Consider the following 23,833-nt stretch of genomic DNA (forward strand, 5'->3'; position numbering starts at 1 on the left):
TATCCTTCTAAAAATCATAAAGTGCATTACTATACAAAGAACACACAAAATGACCTGTCCCCCTAATCTTACGAATATTATATTATCCCCTGCTGTAGGGGAGACCGGGGCTAGTTAGCGGTGTTTTCGGTTTTCAATTTTTACCGCTTTGATGTAGGTAGATCTTGCCAAATAGAACACGTGGCATGAAAGAGCAGACTGTTGGCAACATCTCTGATTTTTTTTTAAAGTGTTTGATGCATTGTCTCCATTTTTAGAGACAAAAATATGTGACGCGGAAAACCCGCCAACTTACCCCGGCCCCGGGGTAAGTAGGCGGTATGTGTGGATACTCCAAAAACCAAGCAATCAAATGGAGATTCAATTACTTCAAGGGTCCTTTTAGAACGTGCTGAATGTCTTTTCAAGAAAACTGTATATTAACCGACATTTGTTATTATATTTCAGTTTCAATACCTTGGTATTTTGACTTTGGCGCGTACTCCCTATTCAAAAGCAAATTTTCGAAATTCTTTATGCGATTGGCCGGAATGAAAGTCTCCTGCATTGACGAGATACACCAGAAAAAGATTTTCTTACTTTGGAATGAATTCCAGAAATAAAATTTTTCATGACTTTTTTGCACTGTAAATAGTACCGCCAACTTACCCCACGTGCAGCACCGCCAACTAACCCCAACCGTATATTTTATTAAAAACTATTTAAAAAATAACTTTTGTTTGAGGATAGATGTAATATCTACACGGATTAGGGGTTGTGGTACCGGTAATACCGGTACCGAAAATCCCGGGAATACCGACCCATTTTTGGTACCGTAATACCGGTACTGAACAAATGCCAGTACCGGTTTTTTCGGTACTATACAATTTTTTATGACAAATATGTTAACTCTGCAGGGGAATCTGTTTCAAAATATCGGTCCGCAAGATAACGTTTAATTATATTAAATTGCATTCTAGATAAATCGTTGAGATAACACCTTTGTGTCGGAACGAGGTGGGGCCATCATCATAATAATTCTAGAAGTTAAAGTTTTATTAGCGATATTCTGATTGGTTTCCATTATCCACTGGGTGGCGCGTAATAAGACTATGGTCTAAGTCATGTCTGTATTTGGTTTGCTCTTAAACCTTTATCTACAAAAGAACGAACAGCGATTTAGTAGCTAACAGTTTTTGACTCGGTGAACTGCTTCAAATGGGGCGATTTGTAATTATTGGTGATCGGAAAATTCAGCAAATCTCCTTAGTTTACAGGAAAGCAAGGAGCCTTGATATGCATTAGAGAATAGTAGGCAAACGACATAAAGGTCGAAACCAATTTTCAGAAAAGCAAGAGAGGAAATGCGAATAACCTGCTCGGATTTACTGCCATTTTCGCTTTGATTTACTGTTGTTAATTTACCATCTGTTCAAGTCGACGAAAGTCGCACCATTTAGCAGTTATTGATTTCAAAGTGGCCTAGATTTCCAAATAAAAGAAGGTGCCCTATACCAAAAATATCTTCTGTGAAATGAGTCTTGCCATTCCGCAGCAATTGAAAACAATAAACATGTTTTTTAATCTGCACAAATCAATCATCTGAGAATAAGATCATCAGTTTGAGCATTCAATTTCAGTTTGAAGCTTTTTTCGAATTTTTTAAAAAAATGTTCGAGTACCGGTACTTTACCGGTACTACCGGTACTAAGGGCTTCAGTACCGTAGTACCGGTTCTCGCCAAAAAGGGTCGGTACTGCGAACCCTAATACGGATACTGAAAGCTCTATTTACGCGCTATCGAAATATATAATCATTTGGGTAATAGATTGAAAATCACCCTAAATAACGCAAAGTATTCAAAATTTAGAAAATTTACTTGGTATGCTCGAAAACATAATATCACCCACAACTTCCACCAAACAAATCTTTTTGCAACAAAAACACATTGGATGATGAGTTTCACATAACTTGAGGTACACAAGAAGAGGCAGCGCTATATGTCTAATAGAAACAAAGAAAATGATATTCCGCCAACTAGCCCCGGGCCCCCCCTATATGTTAAGTTAGCTGTAAGGTTATTTTTAGTTTCATTATATAGAAACATAATAATATTGAAATGTGTAACCCCCTAGTTTTGCTAGCATAAGCCTTTTGAATTTCTGTTGAGAGCAACGCAAAACAATCGTTCGTCCCTTTGCCTTTGCGGAAACCAAATTGTATATCTGACAGTAAGCCATTTGCTTCAACCCAATTGTCGAAGCGAAACAAGATCATTTTCTCGAAAAACTTTCGGATACAGGACAGCATTGCAATCGGTCGATACGAGTTGCGATTGGAGGTTAGTTTTCCTGGTTTTGGATGGCGATGACCTTCACTTGTCTCGTTTCTTGGCAGAGTATGGCATATTGCCTAACAATTTAAATTTGATTCTGTCTGGCCTTGGGGCTTTATAGTTACATGATAAGAGCGCAAGTGGGAACTCCCCCAAAATTCCACGCTCTCGTTAGTACTGTTTTTGGTTTCGTAAGTACCGAGCTGTGCCCCAAAGAGTGCTCATCGATATTTCTCTCGTTAGCCCGTCGACGAAACGGTGCCAGTAGCTACGTTTTTTGGCTTTCATCAAACTCTTTATGCGCGTTTCTGCCATCGCGTATTGTCGGTAGCTGGCTGGTAGCCCGTCGTCTCGGAAAGTCTTATATGCGGTGGCCTTCTCTGCGAACACGTCTGCGCACTCTTTGTCCCATCATGGGCGTAGCTCTTCCAATCAATATTTCGTGTGAACATTAATTGTATTCGGTGGCCCTGGACCGTTATCAATATTAATTTACGATTGGTAGAAGTTCGCTGCCGTGGGTATCAGAGACTACCTTCCACATGCAATCTAACCACAGCGATGTCAAGCAGAGGGACAGGTCTAAGGCGCTCGAACGCGCTGGAGGGGCAGGAATCCATGTCATTTCACCCGTGTTCAAAATGGTTATATTGTAGCAAAGCTCATGGAGTAGGGTAGATCGATTATCGTCATGAAGACAACCCCATACCGTACCGTGGGAAGTCACCTAAAACTAGCCTCAGTGCGGGGAGGTGTTCCACAATATCGTAAAGCCGTCGGTGGCTAACTGTGGTTCTAGAGGGAAGTAGGTGGAAGCAATACAAAGGTCTTTGCCTTTAATACTTGTTTGGCATGCGACAACTTCAATACCTGGTGTCGAGGGGATGTCGATTCAATCGAAAGAATAGTTCTTTTTGATCTCCAAAAGTACTCCTCCGTAAGAGTCTTTTCGATCCAAGCGAATATTATTAAAATCGTGGAAATGTAGGTCTATTTCTGAAGTAAGTAATGTCTCTCATAGTGCAAATGCATCGCAGTTCAAGTTATTTAGTAAGATTTTAAAGGAATCGATTTTCGGGATAATGCAGCTGCAATTCCACTGTAGAACAGTGATTTAATCCGTCACCTCGTTAGATGAATTAGCTATCGAAGGATACAATCGCTGAAAGGAGGGGCCATTTCGCAGTGAACTGCATTAGAAATGTTTTTACTGCGGGGAGAAAGCTTATCAAGATGCTTTTAATGGGGTCAGACAGAGCTCAGGTTACTGAGACCGGGAGCGACTTGCTTCAATTTTGCGCCAGTACTTGCTTGAGTAATTATTTTAGGGGGCCATGGCCTTTACGACGAAGCTTGGTTGCGGAAATGTTCCTCATTTTTCTATTGCTTCTAGGCACAGCAGAGGATTTTCCCTCCTGGGGTTCATCACAGTTGCCTTCGTCAGTAGACATGTTGGTATAGATGTTCGTAGAGGCTGGTAGCGTAGCTATCTTAAGCATTTCTGCAAAAGATCGCTTAGAGCGTCCCTGAAGGGAAAGCTTAAGATTCTCCTCGCGCTGTTTGTACGCTGGACATGAAGGGAGATCATGTGGTTTTCCCCACAGGAATCATTCGCATGATTCCCACCGCATTTCCCACAACGGGCCTTATTGCTACAATGGGAGGCTGTTTGTTTGCAATTAGTACAGTTCATGACCCGCGGCACAAAGATGCGAACAGATAAACGAACTTTGTCAAAGAGGAAGTAGTTGTGTAGAGCAGAACCGGCGAAGGTCACCCGATAAAAGTTTGAGTTGACGTATATTTTCTCCCCGTCAGCTGCGACTGATGCTGAATGTAAACGTTTGCACTCCAGTATCTTCACTGGCTTAAGCATGGGGTCTTTGAAACAGCCAATCCCATATTTTAGCAGGTCCTCGCAATTCAGACTCGAATCGGAAACGACCCCACTGACTTCAACCCTGTTAGCTGGCATATACACTCTTTACTCCTTTGTAAAGGGATGTGCCCTTTAGCCAGCAATATCATTTGCCTGATTTGAAATGTTAACAACCACCCGAAGCTTATCAGGGCGAATTTTCAATATTTCTGTCACGGTCGAATACCGATTCATCAGAACTCAAGAATTCTGCAACAGATTCAAACACTTTTTGTCTTTTGTCCGGAAGAAGATCACAAACGGCCCGGTGGGTGTATTTTAAGCCGGGGAGCCGTTTTTGTTTCCATCTTACCTTGAGACGAACCACCGTCAGGGGAAGTCATTTTTGCACGGGCCTATTGCCCAGTGCACGTTAGTGAGAGAACCAAGAAAGGAAACGTAAAATAATACTTAACTTGTGTATGTAACGGTATCCAGACGGCTTACTAGAAGAACACTGCTTTACTGGTCATTGGCCAGCTAACAGTACTCAGAAACAGAAACACGAAAGTAGTGAAAAAATGCTGAAACCTCGACGGCGCAAGTACGCAAGATAACCTTGACGCCTTGATCCATTTTTGCCTTGACTCCTATAATCAGACTTTCTATTTCAATCACACTTTCACTAAGGCATTTTTAAACTTTTTTTGGGTTTCACGACAGCCTATTTTTTGTGGGGCGTGTAGTAGAAAAATAACATTATTGTTTCTGTACCACTCTAAGAGCAAGTATCAAGTCTTAGTGAAACCTATACAGGTGCAGAAGTCACCTTTGGAGGTTTCCACGAAAATTTGTTCGTTCACGGTCCCGGACGTGGTGAAGAACATAATATTTACCATATTCGTGAATCGCTGGCCAAACAAGGATTTTGTTGCGAATTTCGACATCATCTTGTTCCACTTTCTGTATAGCTTCTTGAGCAAGTTTCGCCACTATGTTAGGGTGCCGTTCTTGTTCGGTACCTTTCGAACTTTGTATACGTTTTGGACGAAAATATGTAAATATGCAATAAATAGGGAAAACATATGCAATTTTCACAAAGTCTGTAACTTTCAAATGGTTTACAATATCGCCTTAATGTCAAAGAGAAAGTTGCACGAAAGTTTACGGGCCTTTTGAAAAACCTATTATTGTTCATGGAGAAACGCGACTAACTTATGAAAAGGTCGCAATAAAACAAAATAATAGTGTTGTTAAAACAGAAGTTAAAATATCTCGAGAACTACAACATTTTAGAAATTTTTTGTTAAGAGCATTTCGATTTAAAATGGCGTTTAATAAAAATTCAAAAAGAAAATTGTATTTTTGACTGCAAATAGTAAGAATTATAAAAAAATGTCAAAAGTTGTTGTTAGGAAAACTTTTTTATTGAAAGCTTCTCCATGATCCAAATACACTAAAAAGGTTGCGTTTACGTCTTTAAAACGATAAACATTAAATTTTTGACATTTTTTGATGGGGTGACGCGAATAACTTTTAAAAAGAGCATAATTACACGAATTAATTGTTTTTGAAGTAGCAAAATTTCAAATATCTCGAAAACTATCGCATTTTGGAAGATTTTTGTTAAATGCATTTTGATTTTAAATGGTGCTTAGAATTATATTCTGTAATAAAATTACAATTTTGTATGTCAATTAGAATGAAATTTAAAAACATGTATGAAGTTATTGTTAGAAAAACTTTTTTACCGATTTTTTCTCCATCATGCAATCACAATCAAAAGAGCAGAGGGACAGGTCTAAGGCGCTCGAACGCGCTGGAGGGGCAGGAATCCATGTCATTTCACCCGTGTTCAAAATGGTTATATTGTAGCGAAGCTCATGGAGTAGGGTAGATCGATTATCGTCATGAAGACAACCCCATACCGTACCGTGGGAAGTCACCTAAAACTAGCCTCAGTGCGGGGAGGTGTTCCACAATATCGTAAAGCCGTCGGTGGCTAACTGTGGTTCTAGAGGGAAGTAGGTGGAAGCAATACAAAGGTCTTTGCCTTTAATACTTGTTTGGCATGCGACAACTTCAATACCTGGTGTCGAGGGGATGTCGATTCAATCGAAAGAATAGTTCTTTTTGATCTCCAAAAGTACTCCTCCGTAAGAGTCTTTTCGATCCAAGCGAATATTATTAAAATCGTGGAAATGTAGGTCTATTTCTGAAGTAAGTAATGTCTCTCATAGTGCAAATGCATCGCAGTTCAAGTTATTTAGTAAGATTTTAAAGGAATCGATTTTCGGGATAATGCAGCTGCAATTCCACTGTAGAACAGTGATTTAATCCGTCACCTCGTTAGATGAATTAGCTATCGAAGGATACAATCGCTGAAAGGAGGGGCCATTTCGCAGTGAACTGCATTAGAAATGTTTTTACTGCGGGGAGAAAGCTTATCAAGATGCTTTTAATGGGGTCAGACAGAGCTCAGGTTACTGAGACCGGGAGCGACTTGCTTCAATTTTGCGCCAGTACTTGCTTGAGTAGTTATTTTAGGGGGCCATGGCCTTTACGACGAAGCTTGGTTGCGGAAATGTTCCTCATTTTTCTATTGCTTCTAGGCACAGCAGAGGATTTTCCCTCCTGGGGTTCATCACAGTTGCCTTCGTCAGTAGACATGTTGGTATAGATGTTCGTAGAGGCTGGTAGCGTAGCTATCTTAAGCATTTCTGCAAAAGATCGCTTAGAGCGTCCCTGAAGGGAAAGCTTAAGATTCTCCTCGCGCTGTTTGTACGCTGGACATGAAGGGAGATCATGTGGTTTTCCCCACAGGAATCATTCGCATGATTCCCACCGCATTTCCCACAACGGGCCTTATTGCTACAATGGGAGGCTGTTTGTTTGCAATTAGTACAGTTCATGACCCGCGGCACAAAGATGCGAACAGATAAACGAACTTTGTCAAAGAGGAAGTAGTTGTGTAGAGCAGAACCGGCGAAGGTCACCCGATAAAAGTTTGAGTTGACGTATATTTTCTCCCCGTCAGCTGCGACTGATGCTGAATGTAAACGTTTGCACTCCAGTATCTTCACTGGCTTAAGCATGGGGTCTTTGAAACAGCCAATCCCATATTTTAGCAGGTCCTCGCAATTCAGACTCGAATCGGAAACGACCCCACTGACTTCAACCCTGTTAGCTGGCATATACACTCTTTACTCCTTTGTAAAGGGATGTGCCCTTTAGCCAGCAATATCATTTGCCTGATTTGAAATGTTAACAACCACCCGAAGCTTATCAGGGCGAATTTTCAATATTTCTGTCACGGTCGAATACCGATTCATCAGAACTCAAGAATTCTGCAACAGATTCAAACACTTTTTGTCTTTTGTCCGGAAGAAGATCACAAACGGCCCGGTGGGTGTATTTTAAGCCGGGGAGCCGTTTTTGTTTCCATCTTACCTTGAGACGAACCACCGTCAGGGGAAGTCATTTTTGCACGGGCCTATTGCCCAGTGCACGTTAGTGAGAGAACCAAGAAAGGAAACGTAAAATAATACTTAACTTGTGTATGTAACGGTATCCAGACGGCTTACTAGAAGAACACTGCTTTACTGGTCATTGGCCAGCTAACAGTACTCAGAAACAGAAACACGAAAGTAGTGAAAAAATGCTGAAACCTCGACGGCGCAAGTACGCAAGATAACCTTGACGCCTTGATCCATTTTTGCCTTGACTCCTATAATCAGACTTTCTATTTCAATCACACTTTCACTAAGGCATTTTTAAACTTTTTTTGGGTTTCACGACAGCCTATTTTTTGTGGGGCGTGTAGTAGAAAAATAACATTATTGTTTCTGTACCACTCTAAGAGCAAGTATCGGTTCTTAGTGAAACCTATACAGGTGCAGAAGTCACCTTTGGAGGTTTCCACGAAAATTTGTTCGTTCACGGTCCCGGACGTGGTGAAGAACATAATATTTACCATATTCGTGAATCGCTGGCCAAACAAGGATTTTGTTGCGAATTTCGACATCATCTTGTTCCACTTTCTGTATAGCTTCTTGAGCAAGTTTCGCCACTATGTTAGGGTGCCGTTCTTGTTCGGTACCTTTCGAACTTTGTATACGTTTTGGACGAAAATATGTAAATATGCAATAAATAGGGAAAACATATGCAATTTTCACAAAGTCTGTAACTTTCAAATGGTTTACAATATCGCCTTAATGTCAAAGAGAAAGTTGCACGAAAGTTTACGGGCCTTTTGAAAAACCTATTATTGTTCATGGAGAAACGCGACTAACTTATGAAAAGGTCGCAATAAAACAAAATAATAGTGTTGTTAAAACAGAAGTTAAAATATCTCGAGAACTACAACATTTTAGAAATTTTTTGTTAAGAGCATTTCGATTTAAAATGGCGTTTAATAAAAATTCAAAAAGAAAATTGTATTTTTGACTGCAAATAGTAAGAATTATAAAAAAATGTCAAAAGTTGTTGTTAGGAAAACTTTTTTATTGAAAGCTTCTCCATGATCCAAATACACTAAAAAGGTTGCGTTTACGTCTTTAAAACGATAAACATTAAATTTTTGACATTTTTTGATGGGGTAACGCGAATAACTTTTAAAAAGAGCATAATTACACGAATTAATTGTTTTTGAAGTAGCAAAATTTCAAATATCTCGAAAACTATCGCATTTTGGAAGATTTTTGTTAAATGCATTTTGATTTTAAATGGTGCTTAGAATTATATTCTGTAATAAAATTACAATTTTGTATGTCAATTAGTATGAAATTTAAAAACATGTATGAAGTTATTGTTAGAAAAACTTTTTTACCGATTTTTTCTCCATCATGCAATCAAAATCAAAATGTTTCTTTTCTCTTAAGGTTTTTGGTAACAAAATATAAAAAAATTAAAAAAAAGGGATTTTTTCACAATTTAAATTTTTATCATAAATTTTTGTTTTTTTTGAAAAATGACACAACATTTTTTTCAGTGTATATTTTTTTCGGACAGAAGTATTCATTCCCTGTAACTTGTTCTCAGATAGTTTTGCTGTATAAAATACAGTAATCGAACAAAAAAAAATTGAAATTCATGCACGTAGAAACGTTTACGCCCTTTTGAAAAATTACTCAGCGAACACACCTGCAAAGTTTCGTTCGAATCGACGATGGTCATATTTTGCGGTCGGCCGGTTTCTCATGGAATCCCTCAGGAATGTTTTTGGCCGAATCCCTTTATGGCCATGCCTGCTAGGTTGGCAGAACCAGATGGATTATCGCTATTGTTGCTTGTAGGATAGCTGTTAGATCTTTCATTTGATCACGAGCTACGTTTGTCTGTGTGCGCTGGAAGGATTTTGGTCGCAGCCTCAAACGACGATGGCGGAACAGAAACGAGATGGCGAATTGCTGGTTTATGCCGTGCGTATCAGCCGGGCAGGCAAGGTTCAAATCGTTCCATTGTCGTCACGTATCCCAAAACATTGTTATTAGCAAACCGTCCTTATTAAGACGAATACATAATGGAAAAAGAATTCAATTAGAAAATTCCTTTTATTAACTTGTATTAAGTTTGTGCTTTATAGTTCTGTACCTTTACAAGTGAATCATAATATATGCAAATATTCCTCAAAGTAATGTACCAACCCGATAGTTTTTTTAAACCTTTATGGAAGTCAGCGAATGTGACAACCCTGCCACTAAGCGAAAGCCACACCAAAAAGAATGATGCAAATATTTTTTTTCGCACAAAAGGATGGTCTTCCGTCTGCACCAAAAAGTTAATAAAAGTGATCGCCTTGTGTTACATAGTGCTCATTTGACCTGAGCGGCGAAAGAGGAATGTTCGTCTGTGTGTATGCAGCAGAAACGAATCGCCGGTGCGATAAGGTTGGAATTAATTCAAAGGATACTCGTCCCGTATCCCTAAACATAGTTATTAGCAAACTGTCCTTATTAGGACGAATATATAATCGAAAAAATTTATTAGCCTCTTTAAGGGTTAATAATGTTGAATTTTCAATGCAACTGCGGTCGTGTCTTGTACACAACCCTTTAATTTTTAAATCCAATGACAACAGCAATCAATATAACTCCTTATCCTAACAACTTCATTCCACAGTCTTTCTTTCAAAATACAGGCTGATTCACTCATTATCACTCGAAATAACATTCTTTGAGGTTTAATGTTTCAAAACAATTTCTTTGAAATGTTGCCATAGTAGCGCTTGAGATGTTCCATTCTAGAAAGGAGTGAGTGAATCACGAATCGATCAAAAGAATCGACTCTTCAAAAAGAGTGAATGAACCGCGAATCTTTTTTAAAGAACTGCGATTCACTGAAGGAGTGACAATTTATGATAAATCCAACGGACCGAATGAGTTTGCCATGATTATTAATCACTCTAAAATAAACGAACACGATGAACACATGAGCTCGTTTTGTCGTAGACGGAATAAAATATCAACTCATAACTAATTTAAATTTAATAATAGTTGTAATTTCAAGGGAGTAACCAATCTTGAAAATGGTAGAATTTGAAAAATTATATCAAAAATTCAACGTAGGGGTAAGGTATCTTATATAAAGAATGTGTATGCAAAGTTTGAAATGAATCGGTTAAGTAGTTTTTGAATGACAGTAATACCGCAAATCGTGTTTTTCCAGAGACATTCTACAAAAAGTTTCGTCGCCGAGCCGCTTGTCCATATTTGTGTTATTGAAATGATACAATATAATGTACCAAAGTTTTGATCCATTCGCAAAAAGTGTTTTTCATGATGAAAAACGCACCTTCGTACCCCGCCTTAAAGCCTACTTAATATATTTTTTCCCTTTTTTCTCAAACTTTTTCCAAGTACTGAAATGAATCACTGAATCGATCAAAAGAGTCGAATCAGTTTAGTGAGTGAATCGGGCACGATTCGCTCTCTAAACAGAATCGGTTTGCCCATCTCTAGTCCATTCAAATGGTCCAATTTTTGGTGACGCGTATGCAAGTGGTATCCGGCTGATTACTAGAGTAATCATGGCTTCCAATACTCCAATCGTTGCAGACTTATCCAGATTTCAGATAGCTCCATAGATTAGATTTCCTGATTGTACATCATATTATCATGATTTAATCTGTTCCACAATATTCCGCCACGTCACTCGATCAGTTGCTGCTTGTCTCCAACCTCTCAAGTGCCCGATACTCGCGCTGCGCGTGCTGCAGTCTTTTCGTCGAATATCCCTTGGCACTCGCCATTGAACCAATCGTTCCGTCGACTCCTCTGTACGTATCCCAGGACGCTCTCCGCAGTGCTGCTTATGGCTGCTTTAGTCCTGGTCCAGCAGTCCTCAAAGGGAGATAGATGAGCTCCTCCTCCGGTGGCAGCGCTGCTTCAAGATGCTGCGCGTACGTTGTCGCGACGTTGGTTTCCCTCAGTCGGTCCAGGTTATACCGCGGCGGGCGCCGGTATCTTACACTGTGCACTACGGATAGTTTTTGACGCAGTTTAACCATCACCAGATAGCGGTCCGAGTCGATGATAGCGCCCCGATAGGTCCTTACGTCGATAACGTCCGAGAAGTGCCGCCCATCAATCAGAACATGATCAATTTGCGTCTCTGTTTGTTGCAGTGATCTCCAGGTCTATCGGTGCAGGATGCGGTGCTGGAAGAAGGTGCTCCCTATCGCCATGTTCTTGGAGGTAGCGAAATCGATTAGCCTTAGGCCGTTCTCGTTCGTCCGCTGGTGAGCGCTGAACCTTCCAATTACCGGTCTGTATTCCACCTTCTAGCCAACCCGAGCATTAAGGTCGCCGATGACGATCTTGAAATCGTGTCTTGGGCAGCGATCGTATTCACGCTCCAGCTGCGTGTAAAATTCGTCCTTGTCGTCATCGCTACTTCCGAGGTGGGGACTATGCACGTTAATTATGTTGATGTTGAAGAACCGGCCCTTGATCCTCAACCTGCACATTCTGTCGCTGACCGGCCACCATCCGATCACACGCTTTTGCATCTGCCCCACCACCATAAAAGCTGTTCCGAGTTCGTGTGTATTGCCGCAGCTCTGGTAGATGGTGTGGTTCCCGCGAAAGATCCGCACCGTAGACCCCTTCCAACACACGTCCTGCAGCGCCACAATGTCGAACTTGCGGTCTTCCACTATATCGGCAAGTATGCGAGTGCTCCCGATAAAGTTAAGCGTCCTGCAGTTCCATGTCCCAAGCTTCTGAGCATGCTATTTTTATGGGCAACTAGCTAGGTCTGTGCCAACCTTGCAGTAACGCTGAAGGATCACGGGAGGAGAGAGAGATTTGGGCTAAGCGCATATTTAAAGGCGTCGCTGACTCGCCTTGTCAGGGCTGCTTTAGGGCATGTGGTATTTAGGCCTAGAACGTGTAAGGCCCACTACCTCGTCCTACCACACCCGCAGTCAGCCCCCGCTACTGGTTCGGGTTGCGAATCACAACTAGTTGCTATCGCGTCTAAGTATTATCCATCACCTATGACCCGCCCGGTTGCTTGTAGCTCAGCTTCCCACATAGCGTTCCTCCACCACCATGGGGTCCGGGATATAGCTCCATAGAAAAAGTTAATTTTTGGAGCCCTATATGCGCTAGACAAAAGTTAGACGTGATATTGTGTAAGGCTGTTGTAATAGAATTCGTAAAAATAGAAGCAAAAGTTGAGAACTGATAACGACTCAGTTTAACAAGATTGGAAAATATAGGTGTGTATTTTTAAAAAAGGTTATCCATTTAACAACGATATCATACATAAAGTAGATACAGAATATACGGCATAATTGAAGAACTAATTTCAAGGGCATATCGCTTAATCAAAACACAAAAGCTTCATAATAAAAAAGGGAAAATGTCATATTTGGTTTTTTCGATTTTAAGAAAGCAAATTAAGGGTCACCGGCCTAAACCTATTAATTGACATGTCAGAAATTTCACAGGACGAAGAAAAATTTTGGTCACATATATGAGCGACCGAAAATAAAAGTCGCAAGGACGGAACATGCTCCGTAAAACCCGTTTCATATATATTAGAATAGAAAAATTGGAAATAGAGGAATGTGGTCAGTTGTCGGCAAATTTGTCTTTGGCTCATAACATTTCTCCATTGCATGCAACATAAGCATACCAATGCAAAGCTAGAGGCTTTAGCTAATAACTAGTGAAGGAATTTATTTTATTCCGTCAATATGAAAAATGTTACTGACAATTTAGCGAAATGATCATTTTTGCCATTTACGAAAATGTGGTCGGTTGTCGGCACCCTTAAAAAATTTAGTAAAAATGGCAGAACAATAACAACATTCACTAACGCATAGACGGATCGCATTCATATTTACAGGGTGACCAACTTATGCCGCACAGAGTTGAACTAGATTATTTATTATAAGTCAATATGTGACCCAAGTAACCAATACCCATGTAAAGTGCTTTTTAAAAACCGCTTTTGGCAAAATATACCGCTCCATTACTGCTGCGCCATGAAAATATTTTTTACGGCATTTCTGCCTTAAAAATGCTGATTAATAACAAGATTTTTTTTAATAAGTTTATTGAAAGAAGGTTTACAATAGTTCTGCATGAAAATGCTAATATCCGGCTAGAAGCATCTTAAATTCAAATAAAATGCTACTTTACTGCATATACTAATGTATACTTGGTGGTTACTTGGATAATATTGGGTTTCGAGATGATCTATAGAGCTAAAAAAATGATGTTCGCCGTCATCCAAAAAACAAAGATGACGGAAACTTCAAAATGGTGACTTCCCTTGGCGAGTTGAAACCATGCAATATGGATAGTTTTGATTTGCAATTTACAAATTTGTAATCTGGGAGCTTTTAGAAAAGAAATGTCGTCATCTTGGACTTCAAAATGGCATCACACATCGATTTTTGGCATGGACTCATAAAAGTAGTGTCGAAAATATCCATATTGATTGGGATATAGAGAATTTTTTTTTTATTTCGATTATAGAGGTTTTAACCTTAAGGTCGTCTCTTCGAGTTGGAAAAATCTCTTATGAAAAATTTCTAACCCTATGTGCGGGGTCGGGACTCGAACCCAGGTACGCTGCGTACAAGGCAATCCATTTACCAACTACGCTACGCCCACCCCCCCCATATAGAGAATTCCGCTATACCGGATGTTGCATTTTGGTTTTCAAAATGGTGTCTGCATTTTGGTAAAGTGCCTATTTTCACCATACTAAGGAGGGCGCCTCACTGATTCATTAATTACTCGGTCTACAAACAATGGAATGCGTACAAATTGGCATCAACAGCTTTGCTTCGTTGTTAACAACCAAGATAATAACATTCATGTGCTGAAAACAGTGAAATTCTCGTGTTTGAGCGCAACGAAAACACGAATCGAGTGCCCCTATTGTTGCGCTACCATTTGACTCAATGCGTTAAACAAAGATGGCAGACACTGCTCTAACCAACGGCTTCAAATGGGTAGCGTGATAATAGAAACATAGCGATAATGGGCGCATCACCCTATGACATCTACTTGTCAAGCCCGTTCCGGAAATATTCATATTGATTGGGTTATAGAGAATTCAGAATTTATTACAAAAAATGGGGTGCCGAAAACCGACCATGTTTGGGTGCCAAAAACCGATTTTAGTAACCTTTTTGAAAACTGAGTCAAAAAAAACTTGTGGCAAACATTTCGTCGCCATTCAATGTTGAATCATAATATAGAATAAATTCACTTCGTAAATATTCAATGCGCATATTTTTCGATCGATTTACTTCTTTCTATAACACTAAGCAAATGGTAACAAAAAACTTTTGAGTAGAGTTTAACTTGTTCAAAAAATATTTTGGTTGTAGAACAGAACCTACGAAACTGTTTGCGTCAGCTATCGTCACAAAAATAACGTGAGGATTCTGCTTTTTGTATTGTATTGTTTATTTAATTCTGCTTTTTGTCAAAAGTTACATAGGGGTGCCGAAAATCGACAAGTGCCGGCAACCAACCACTTTCCCCTACTTCTAGCGTAAAAATCGGACAATGATCCTTCACCATAAGAATAGCTTAAAAAGTTCTCACCCGTAAATCACGGTAAAATAAAACGTTTTTAATCAACCTAACAGTGTGATGAGACATTTCGTATAACTCAATTATAAAATGTTTTTAATCCACCTAACAATGTGACGAGACATTTCTTATAACTCTTATCACTCTCTTCGGATATTTTATCGATTTGGAATATTTAGAACTTTATGTTTCGCGATGTTTTTGATAACACATGCAGAGAACTAAGATCTGAAATAGCAGCTCTTGATATCACGCTACCTCTGAAGTGCATGCGTGCAAAGTTCAAACTTTATTTCGATATCGACTTTTTCTAAAAGTGACTTCCCAGTAGTATCTTTGATTTGAATTATTATCGCTCATCCAAATGCCAAAGAACAAATAAAAAACTCTCGAAACCCCTTAAAGAAAATCATCATCACTGGAATTTTCATTTCCACAAAACTTTTCGATAACCTTCCGCCAGTTGTGTTAGTGCACTGGGTGCACGCTGCTCTGAAAATCTAACGAAATCGTCTTAGGGTACCAGCGGGTCTCATTCCGAGCCATATGCGTGATTTTCGGCGGGTTAAATCTGTAAAGAATTCTAAAACCTAACTTCTATTCCATAATTTTCAGTTCAGCAATTCGAGAAATCGTGCTCACCGCAAACCATTAAAAATAAACTGCGTTGTGGAATGACGATCACTACTCCGTTTACTAAAGTTAAAGCTGTTAAAGTATTCTTCCCTTTCTTTGATGTAGTCTGATAGCTATTTCTGATTATTTAATATAAATTTCTCTTAAAGGGGCCTTCGAGCGCAAATTTTAATAACATGATTTTTTTTATTTATGTATATTTGAACCTTTAAGGTAAGAAAACTATGCTCAAGAAAGGATTTGCTTGAATTCAGCCTTGTTCGTCTGCTAGAGCCCATCAATCATATTTTCATACGAGAATGACAAAATCGGGAGTAGACTAAATCGGGGGCTAATCAAATGGGGCCTTGACTGTATTATAATAGAAAGGCAGTATTCGAAGCAGTTTCTTGTGGACGAGTGTAGAACGACATTGTTTCTACTTACTTAGGGTCAGAGGAGTAGCTAGAAATTTGGTTTGATGAAAATCAAACTTAATGTCCAAATGACATAGTTCCGAAACCGTCATATTTGAAGTTTTAAAATTATGGAGAATAAACTTTTCAAAAAATATTAACAGAGTTCGTTTCTTTAGCGAATTTGTTGAGACTATCATTTAAAACAACTTTATTGCAGGAATGAATACTACGTGTAGGGAGTATATCGAGTTTTAAAATTATATTTGCGAAATGTTCCTTAATCTATGTTTTATCTTAAACAACTTTTTATTGCGAGCTTCACAAACTCAAGCTTTGGATAAAATGTAAAATTTATTGTTTATAAATAGTAGAAGATCATAAACAATAAAATCATTATAATTTATTTTAAAGGTACAAATAGTCTAAAATATGTTGATACCCTGAACACACGGAGCCTTCATATCTTCAACAAAGTGGTTTGTAATAGCACTCCCCAAAATTTTGCTGAAGACATTAAGTCTCGAACTAGATTTGTTTGAAGAGTAAATTCTCCATAAATACTTCTTGGAGGATATAACGCCAAAGTTATTTTATCAGATGATGAGCTGTTTAACGTTTGTAAAATTCATCGAAGATTAGTATTTTCCGAAATTGACTGTTGCAAAATAATGTAATCTTGATCTTAAATTACTGTTTGCGAACATTTATTTTACCTATACATATAATTGGTAATACAACAAAAATTAAAAGCTCATCAAAATTGATCAGGATCTGCTAGAGTCGAACGAAAAACGTCATTTTTCATATGTTTTACTCTACTTTCGGAAAGCGTTATCCTCGTTATTAATCATATTACGTTTTCGTCTTAACTCTACGCATTCCCAAAATAAAGGCATGTTCAGCAAATGTTTCATGTTTCTGTGTTTCCAACTTCGCTTTCTATTAAAAAGACCCTAATGCATATTATAGTACATCCATTCAAAAGTGAGCTCAATATAATAGGAAATCTGAGAATTATGATTGATTTCAGAACTCTGGAATGAGTATCTATTGGAATGTTTTCAGGCAGGTATTTGATATTTATGTGATCAGACAACTGTTAGATTAAGACCAATACATCAGTTACAGGTCAGGATCCCATTCCCGCAACTTTTCAAAAGTCATTATGACGTTTAACACGATAGGTTATCAATGTACTGATTTGATAAATATTATTGTAATATTGAATGAAGTCAGTCAGCATCAATGAATTATTCTCATCAATTCATTTTTTTTTGGTAGGAGGCAGGGGGTGGTGATTAAGACCAATACATCAGTTACAGGTCAGGATCCCATTCCCGCAACTTTTCAAAAGTCATTATGACGTTTAACACGATAGGTTATCAATGTACTGATTTGATAAATATTATTGTAATATTGAATGAAGTCAGTCAGCATCAATGAATTATTCTCATCAATTCAATTTTTTTTGGTAGGAGGCAGGGGGTGTGGTTGAATCCTAAAGCCTTCTCTTGGCAACGCCGTTGTTTGGAGTTATTTATATAGCTTTTCATTTTCCAAGATATGTTTCAGATCGATCCAATGTTTGTAACTTAGAAACTCTGCAGTCCCTGAGTAAGGAAGGATGACATCAACTTGAAAAGGGCGAGTGGGCTAACAGCACGGCTGTCTCCGTTCTAACAAAACCCTGGCAGGTCTCCGGGTACGTTCAAAACTCGTCTCCATTTAGTTGGTGGTACTAGGTTCGGTTGGAGAATTCCGGCTCTGAACACTACTCCCCATGAAGGATAGTGTCAACCATTGCATGACCTCCCTGCTGCTTTGGTAGTATAGATAATCATGTGATCACGAGAGGCGACTATGTGCAACGAGTGGAGATAGCGGCCCGGAGTTGGGACCCAACAAAATGAAGAACCACGAAGAGACAAAAACAAAATTAGAAAAAATACGAAAAAAATAACGACGACGACTGCGTTCCAGCAGCACGCGGAGAGGCGATCGTGTTCGCAAGAAGCGGAAAACTTGCGAGATCGCCAGTATTGAACCATGTGGCCACCTCGAGTTCAACTAATGACAAGCAGCATGAAATGCAGCAGGCGCTCCAAGGAGCCGTGGGCCTTGTGCCGAACCAGTCGTTTATACCCAGAACTGGTAATAGCACACCCCAAGCAGGACTGCAACTTGGGAGGACCAACACGACAGAGCTCAAGAACAAAATAGAGGAGCTCTACGAGTTCATAAAGGACAAGAACAACGTCCACACTAAGATTAAGCATCTAGTGACGTCCATTAAGTCCGCCATGAATGTCGTCGAACGAGACCAGATCGCGCTGAGGACGCGTGCCGAGCATGCCGAAAAATCGCTTGACGAGGCCAAGGCGAAAGCAGTATCAGAGATAGCAGAAGAGACGCCGAAGAGTTTGCGGAATCCACGTTCGGAAAAACGGAAAAGGGAGACACCTGGAGAGGAAGAAGAGAAGAAAAAACCGAAGAATGAGCAAGAAGTCGATCGGAAGCAAGCAAGCGGCTGGCGAACGGTCGTTTTTTTTCGCTCGAACCGTCAACGAGTGCGGACGCCTCTTCAAGCGCTCCGAAAGTAATTTATTAATTAGTATTTTTTTACCTACGTAAACAAACATCGCGCGCGTGCCTCGTAAGTTACAGTGCTATTGAACTTCAAGTAATAGTAAAATAATGCAGTGCGGTGTAAAAACTTGCAACATAAACGACGACCGCTTCCTCTGGAAGTGTGAATTTTGCAGCAGATCGTACCATGCTGCCTGTGTAGGTGTGCAGCGTAATCAGGAAAATTTTATCCGGGCATTTATGGTGCCTGTGTGTGCGGACTGCCAGCACATTATTAGGACAGAGGTCGACACACGCAAAATGATCTATGTACAAGATCAGCTGCTAAAAATGATGAAGTCGCATACGGACACACAACATCGAACCACAGCTGACCTAAAGAGCCACAGTCTTGAATTGTTCGGTAGCATCGAACAATTACTTAACGACGTAAAGCAGTCAATGCAAGTCGTCCATAAAAAAACGAAAACATATGCAGTAAACTAGGTCAGCATTTTCATTCTTGTGACAATTTGTTGCAAAATTCGATCGACACCATCAGCAAATCGACCAAAACAATATCGGACAATATGAATCATAAAATTGACGAACGGCTATCACACCTCGAGAACGAACTGATTTCCACTAAATGTTCTGAGCCGTACCCTCTCGTCAATTCCGACCTATTGGAGGAATTGAAGGAAGAAGTGAAAGCTATTTCCATTGCAATCTCCAACATGACAATACCAGAAAATGGCATGAATCAATCAAAATCTCTGGCTGAAGAATTAGCGGAAAAATCACACGCTACAGTAATCCAACAGAAAATAGATCATACGTCTCCAGGCTGGCGATTTTTGGGCGATAAATGGCAATGGAAGCAGGATTGGACAAAATATGACGCCAAACAACGCATTCGACGACTTCAGGAGAAAGCTGCTGATAAGGCAAGGCGCAACCGAAAACGTCGTAAGCAGTCAAGTCAACGTGACAACGATCGCGCTAACAATCATCATCATAACGACAGTGGTAAGACGTCAGACAAATTACTACTTGCCACGGCGAAAAAACAATTTTCCGTTCCTCCCACAACCACCGAACATCCGATTGCAGGTCTTGCAATACCAGCAGTAAAAACAAATTTCATAAACTTTAAAAAAGGTGACACCATCAACCCGTACCGTTCAGCTAACGAAAACATTCAACCCAAACAAATGAAAGTGACACCTACCAGCGGCGAAAATAGTTTAAACACATTGGCAACCACATCTCAACATTCGAACACAGACAGCCAATTTGAACTGGACCCCTTGCACCCTCCAATCGTACGCCTCACGTCACAGTCAACGAATGGCGACGGTCGCTTTTTAAAGCCCAGACTTCGCGAACCAAAAATAATGAACATTGTACGCCTATACCTGGCATATATGAAGGACCAACACCCATCTATTTGCGTGGAAGGAATGACGTCGACCAGCATCAAAATGACGCTCGCATCCGAAGGACTACCGACCACTCCTGACCATCTCCTGCGCATTTTCATCGAAGTCTATCAGGAATATGGGCTAAACCCAGACGAAGCAGCAGCAGACCTTGACTCTTATGGAAAATTTTTATCAAGCGAAAGAACTAGGCGCCTTCAACAACTCCGCGAAGCTACGCATAAATTTGGAACGTCGAATTTTCGGAAGTAACGACGCCCTCTATAGAGGAAGAAAATATAAGTGTAAGTAATTTAAATACTCCAAAAACTTCTTCGCATCCACAACAGAATTCGACTGATATTTTGGTCTATTGCCAAAATTTTAATCGAATGAAAAGCCCAGCCAAAATGAAAGAAATCCAACAAAAACTAATTTCATCTTCTTTTAATATAATTATTGGAACAGAAAGTAGCTGGGATGAAAGCGTAAGAAGCGAAGAAATGTTTGGAAATCAATTTAATGTATTTCGGCATGACCGTAATTTGTCTCTTTGTAATAAAAAGTCTGGAGGAGGAGTCATTATAGCCATAAACGCAGACTTTCCTTCAGAAGAAATAGAAACCATTAAACATATAGAATTTGAACATATATGGGCAAAAGCAGTAATATCAGGAGAAGTGCACATATTCTCCTCTGTGTACTTTCCACCTGAAAATGCTCACAAAAAATCATTTGAACTATTTTTTCAAACTGTAGAATCTATCATGTCAAACATGGAACCTGAAGTAAAACTGCATATTTATGGCGACTTTAATCAACGTAACACCAACTTCATCGTAGACATTGAAAACGAATCTATCTTACTCCCTGTCGTAGGCGAAAATGAAACACTTCAATACTTCTTTGACAAAATATCTCAATTTGGCCTGCACCAAATCAACCATGTAAAAAATAAACAAAATTCATATTTAGACCTCTTATTCACGAACTGCACTGAAGACTTCTGTGTTAATGCATCTTTAACTCCATTATGGAAAAATGAAGTATTTCACACAGCAATCGAATATTCAATTTTTATTCATCAAAACTCTTCCCCGAACGACTTGGAGTATGAGGAAGTGCCGGAATACCATAAAACTGACTTCGAAGAAGTCAAACGTAGACTATGTAGAATAAATTGGCAAACTGTATTGAGTATAGAAAGAAATGTCAACGAAGCAGTGACTAAATTCTATTTAATTGTAACTAATTTAATCTCTGGAACAGTACCAGTAAAAAGAAGAAGAAGAACTCATGGCGGCCAGCAGCCTGTATGGTTCAACCAACATCTGAAAAATTTAAAAAATAGGAAGCAAAAGGCACATAAAATTTACAAGAAAGAACATAGCATTACAAATCGGCAAAACTATCTGGATATTTGCTCCCAACTCGACATAGCCATTAACACTGCACATGAAGAACATAATCGTAAAATCGAGACCTATCCAAAGAATTTCTTCAATTACGTGAAAACGAAATTGAAAAGTAGCAACTTTCCATCCCAAATGCATTTTGACGGACATGTAGGAAATAACAATACTGAAATTTGCAATTTATTTGGAAAATTCTTTCAAGAAGTCTATACTTCATATTCCGAAACAGACCGCGACTACTTTTCATTTATACCTGAATTTTCAAATGACATTGCCGTCCACGAACTATCTGAACACGAAATTACCACTGCACTAAAAAACTTGGACGCATCAAAAGGACCTGGACCGGACGGAATAGCACCAATATTTTTAAAAAATCTAGCAGAAGAATTCACTCTACCACTACTACATATTTTCAACATGTCACTGAAAAATGGAACATTCCCAGAAATATGGAAATCATCCTTTTTAGTGCCAATTTTCAAATCAGGCGCTAAATCGGACATCCGAAACCATCGTGGGATTGCCATTATATCATGCATTCCAAAATTATTCGAAAAGCTAGTAAATGACAAAATATTTCAGCAAATCAAAAATCAAATAACAAGCAAGCAGCATGGCTTTTATAAAGGCCGCTCAACAACATCAAACCTTTTAGAATTTGTAACATTTACCGTAAATGCAATGGACAATGGCAACCATGTGGAAACACTCTACACAGACTTTAGTAAAGCATTCGACCGTATTGACATACCTTTATTACTCTTCAAACTGCAAAAATATGGCATAGAAAATAAACTATTGAAATGGCTCGAATCATATTTAACGAAGCGTCAACAAACAGTTCGCTTTCAGAATATACTCTCGGAACCAATTTCTGTCACCTCTGGCGTACCCCAGGGTTCCCACTTAGGCCCTCTTCTTTTTATTTTGTACGTTAATGACATTACCTTTATACTCAAACATCTTAAAGTGCTTATATATGCAGATGACATGAAACTTTTCATGGAAATAAGAAATGTCAAAGACACTGAAATATTCCAAAACGAAATAAATATATTCCACATGTGGTGTAGCAAAAGTCTACTCCAACTTAATGTAAAGAAATGCAACTCAATAACCTTCAGCAGAAAAATTTCAAATGTTCCCATAGACATACACTTAGGCAACCAACTTGTAGAAAAATGCAAAATTGTACGAGATTTAGGCGTAAGCTTAGACTCCAAGCTCACATTTGTTGAACATTATAATACAATAATAAATAAAGCAAATAGTATGCTGGGCTTTATTAAACGTTTCACCTACAATTTTGAAGACCCTTACACAATAAAATCACTATACAATACATATGTCAGGCCAATTTTGGAATATTGCAGCATAGTATGGAACCCATACACTGTCCTGTACGAAGAACGCATCGAATCAGTCCAAAAACAATTTATTTTGTACGCGCTTCGTAAACTAAACTGGACGACATTTCCTCTTCCATCGTATAAAGCACGTTGCATGCTCATTAATATACAAACACTCAAAGAACGCCGCGAATTTGCCATGCTTTACTTTATCAACGACATTATTTCTCAACGTGTTCAATCCGCATCATTACTTTCGTAAATAAAATTTTATGTGCCTAGCCGACAACTAAGAACTCGTTATTTATTCCAAGAACAATCTTTTAGGACAAACTATGCTAAAAATAGCCCCATCAATAGAATGATGCGTCATTATAATGAAAATTGTATAATAATTGACCTTTCCATGTCTAGAAAACAAATCAAATCTGAACTAAACCGTAGAAATAATGTATAGTATATAAGTAAATATTGTAAAACCATTCTATGTAGTCTACATATGCTTGACGAAAATAAATAAATAAAAAAAACAAAAGGCGAAGTCAAAACCGCAGAAGGTTAAGAAAGATGTGCCTAAGCCTCGTCGGGAAAAAAAGGGGCGAAGCATTAATCGTCGAGATGAAGGAAGGAATAACGTACGCTGAGCCCCTTCGAAAAGTGAGAAATGATCCGGAGTTAAAGCAATTGGGGGAGAATGTGGTGAAAACCCGTCGTATTCAGAAAGGAGAGATGCTCTTCTAGCTGAAGAAAGACCCGACGGTCAAGAGGGTGGCCTTCAAGACACTCGTTGAAAAGTCACCAGGAGAAGAGGCAA

At 39.1% G+C, this 23,833-nt stretch overlaps 2 protein-coding genes across 2 annotated transcripts in view; one reads left to right on the forward strand and one right to left on the reverse strand.

The window, feature by feature from the left end:
* The window catches only part of LOC131693279 (mucin-4-like), a 596,199-nt gene that overhangs the window by 17,256 nt on the left and 555,110 nt on the right, over positions 1 to 23,833 (forward strand). The window lies entirely within an intron of this gene.
* LOC131687520 (uncharacterized) lies at positions 11,482 to 12,493 on the reverse strand. The gene is made up of 3 exons (XM_058971613.1): positions 12,439 to 12,493; positions 11,962 to 12,326; positions 11,482 to 11,808 (listed from the first exon to the last, which is right to left on the reverse strand). The coding sequence occupies exons 1-3, from the start codon at positions 12,491 to 12,493 to the stop codon at positions 11,482 to 11,484; spliced, it is 747 nt and encodes a 248-aa protein (XP_058827596.1).

This window comes from Topomyia yanbarensis, chromosome 3, assembly GCF_030247195.1.
Source record: "Topomyia yanbarensis strain Yona2022 chromosome 3, ASM3024719v1, whole genome shotgun sequence".
NCBI classification, from domain to species: domain Eukaryota; kingdom Metazoa; phylum Arthropoda; class Insecta; order Diptera; family Culicidae; genus Topomyia; species Topomyia yanbarensis.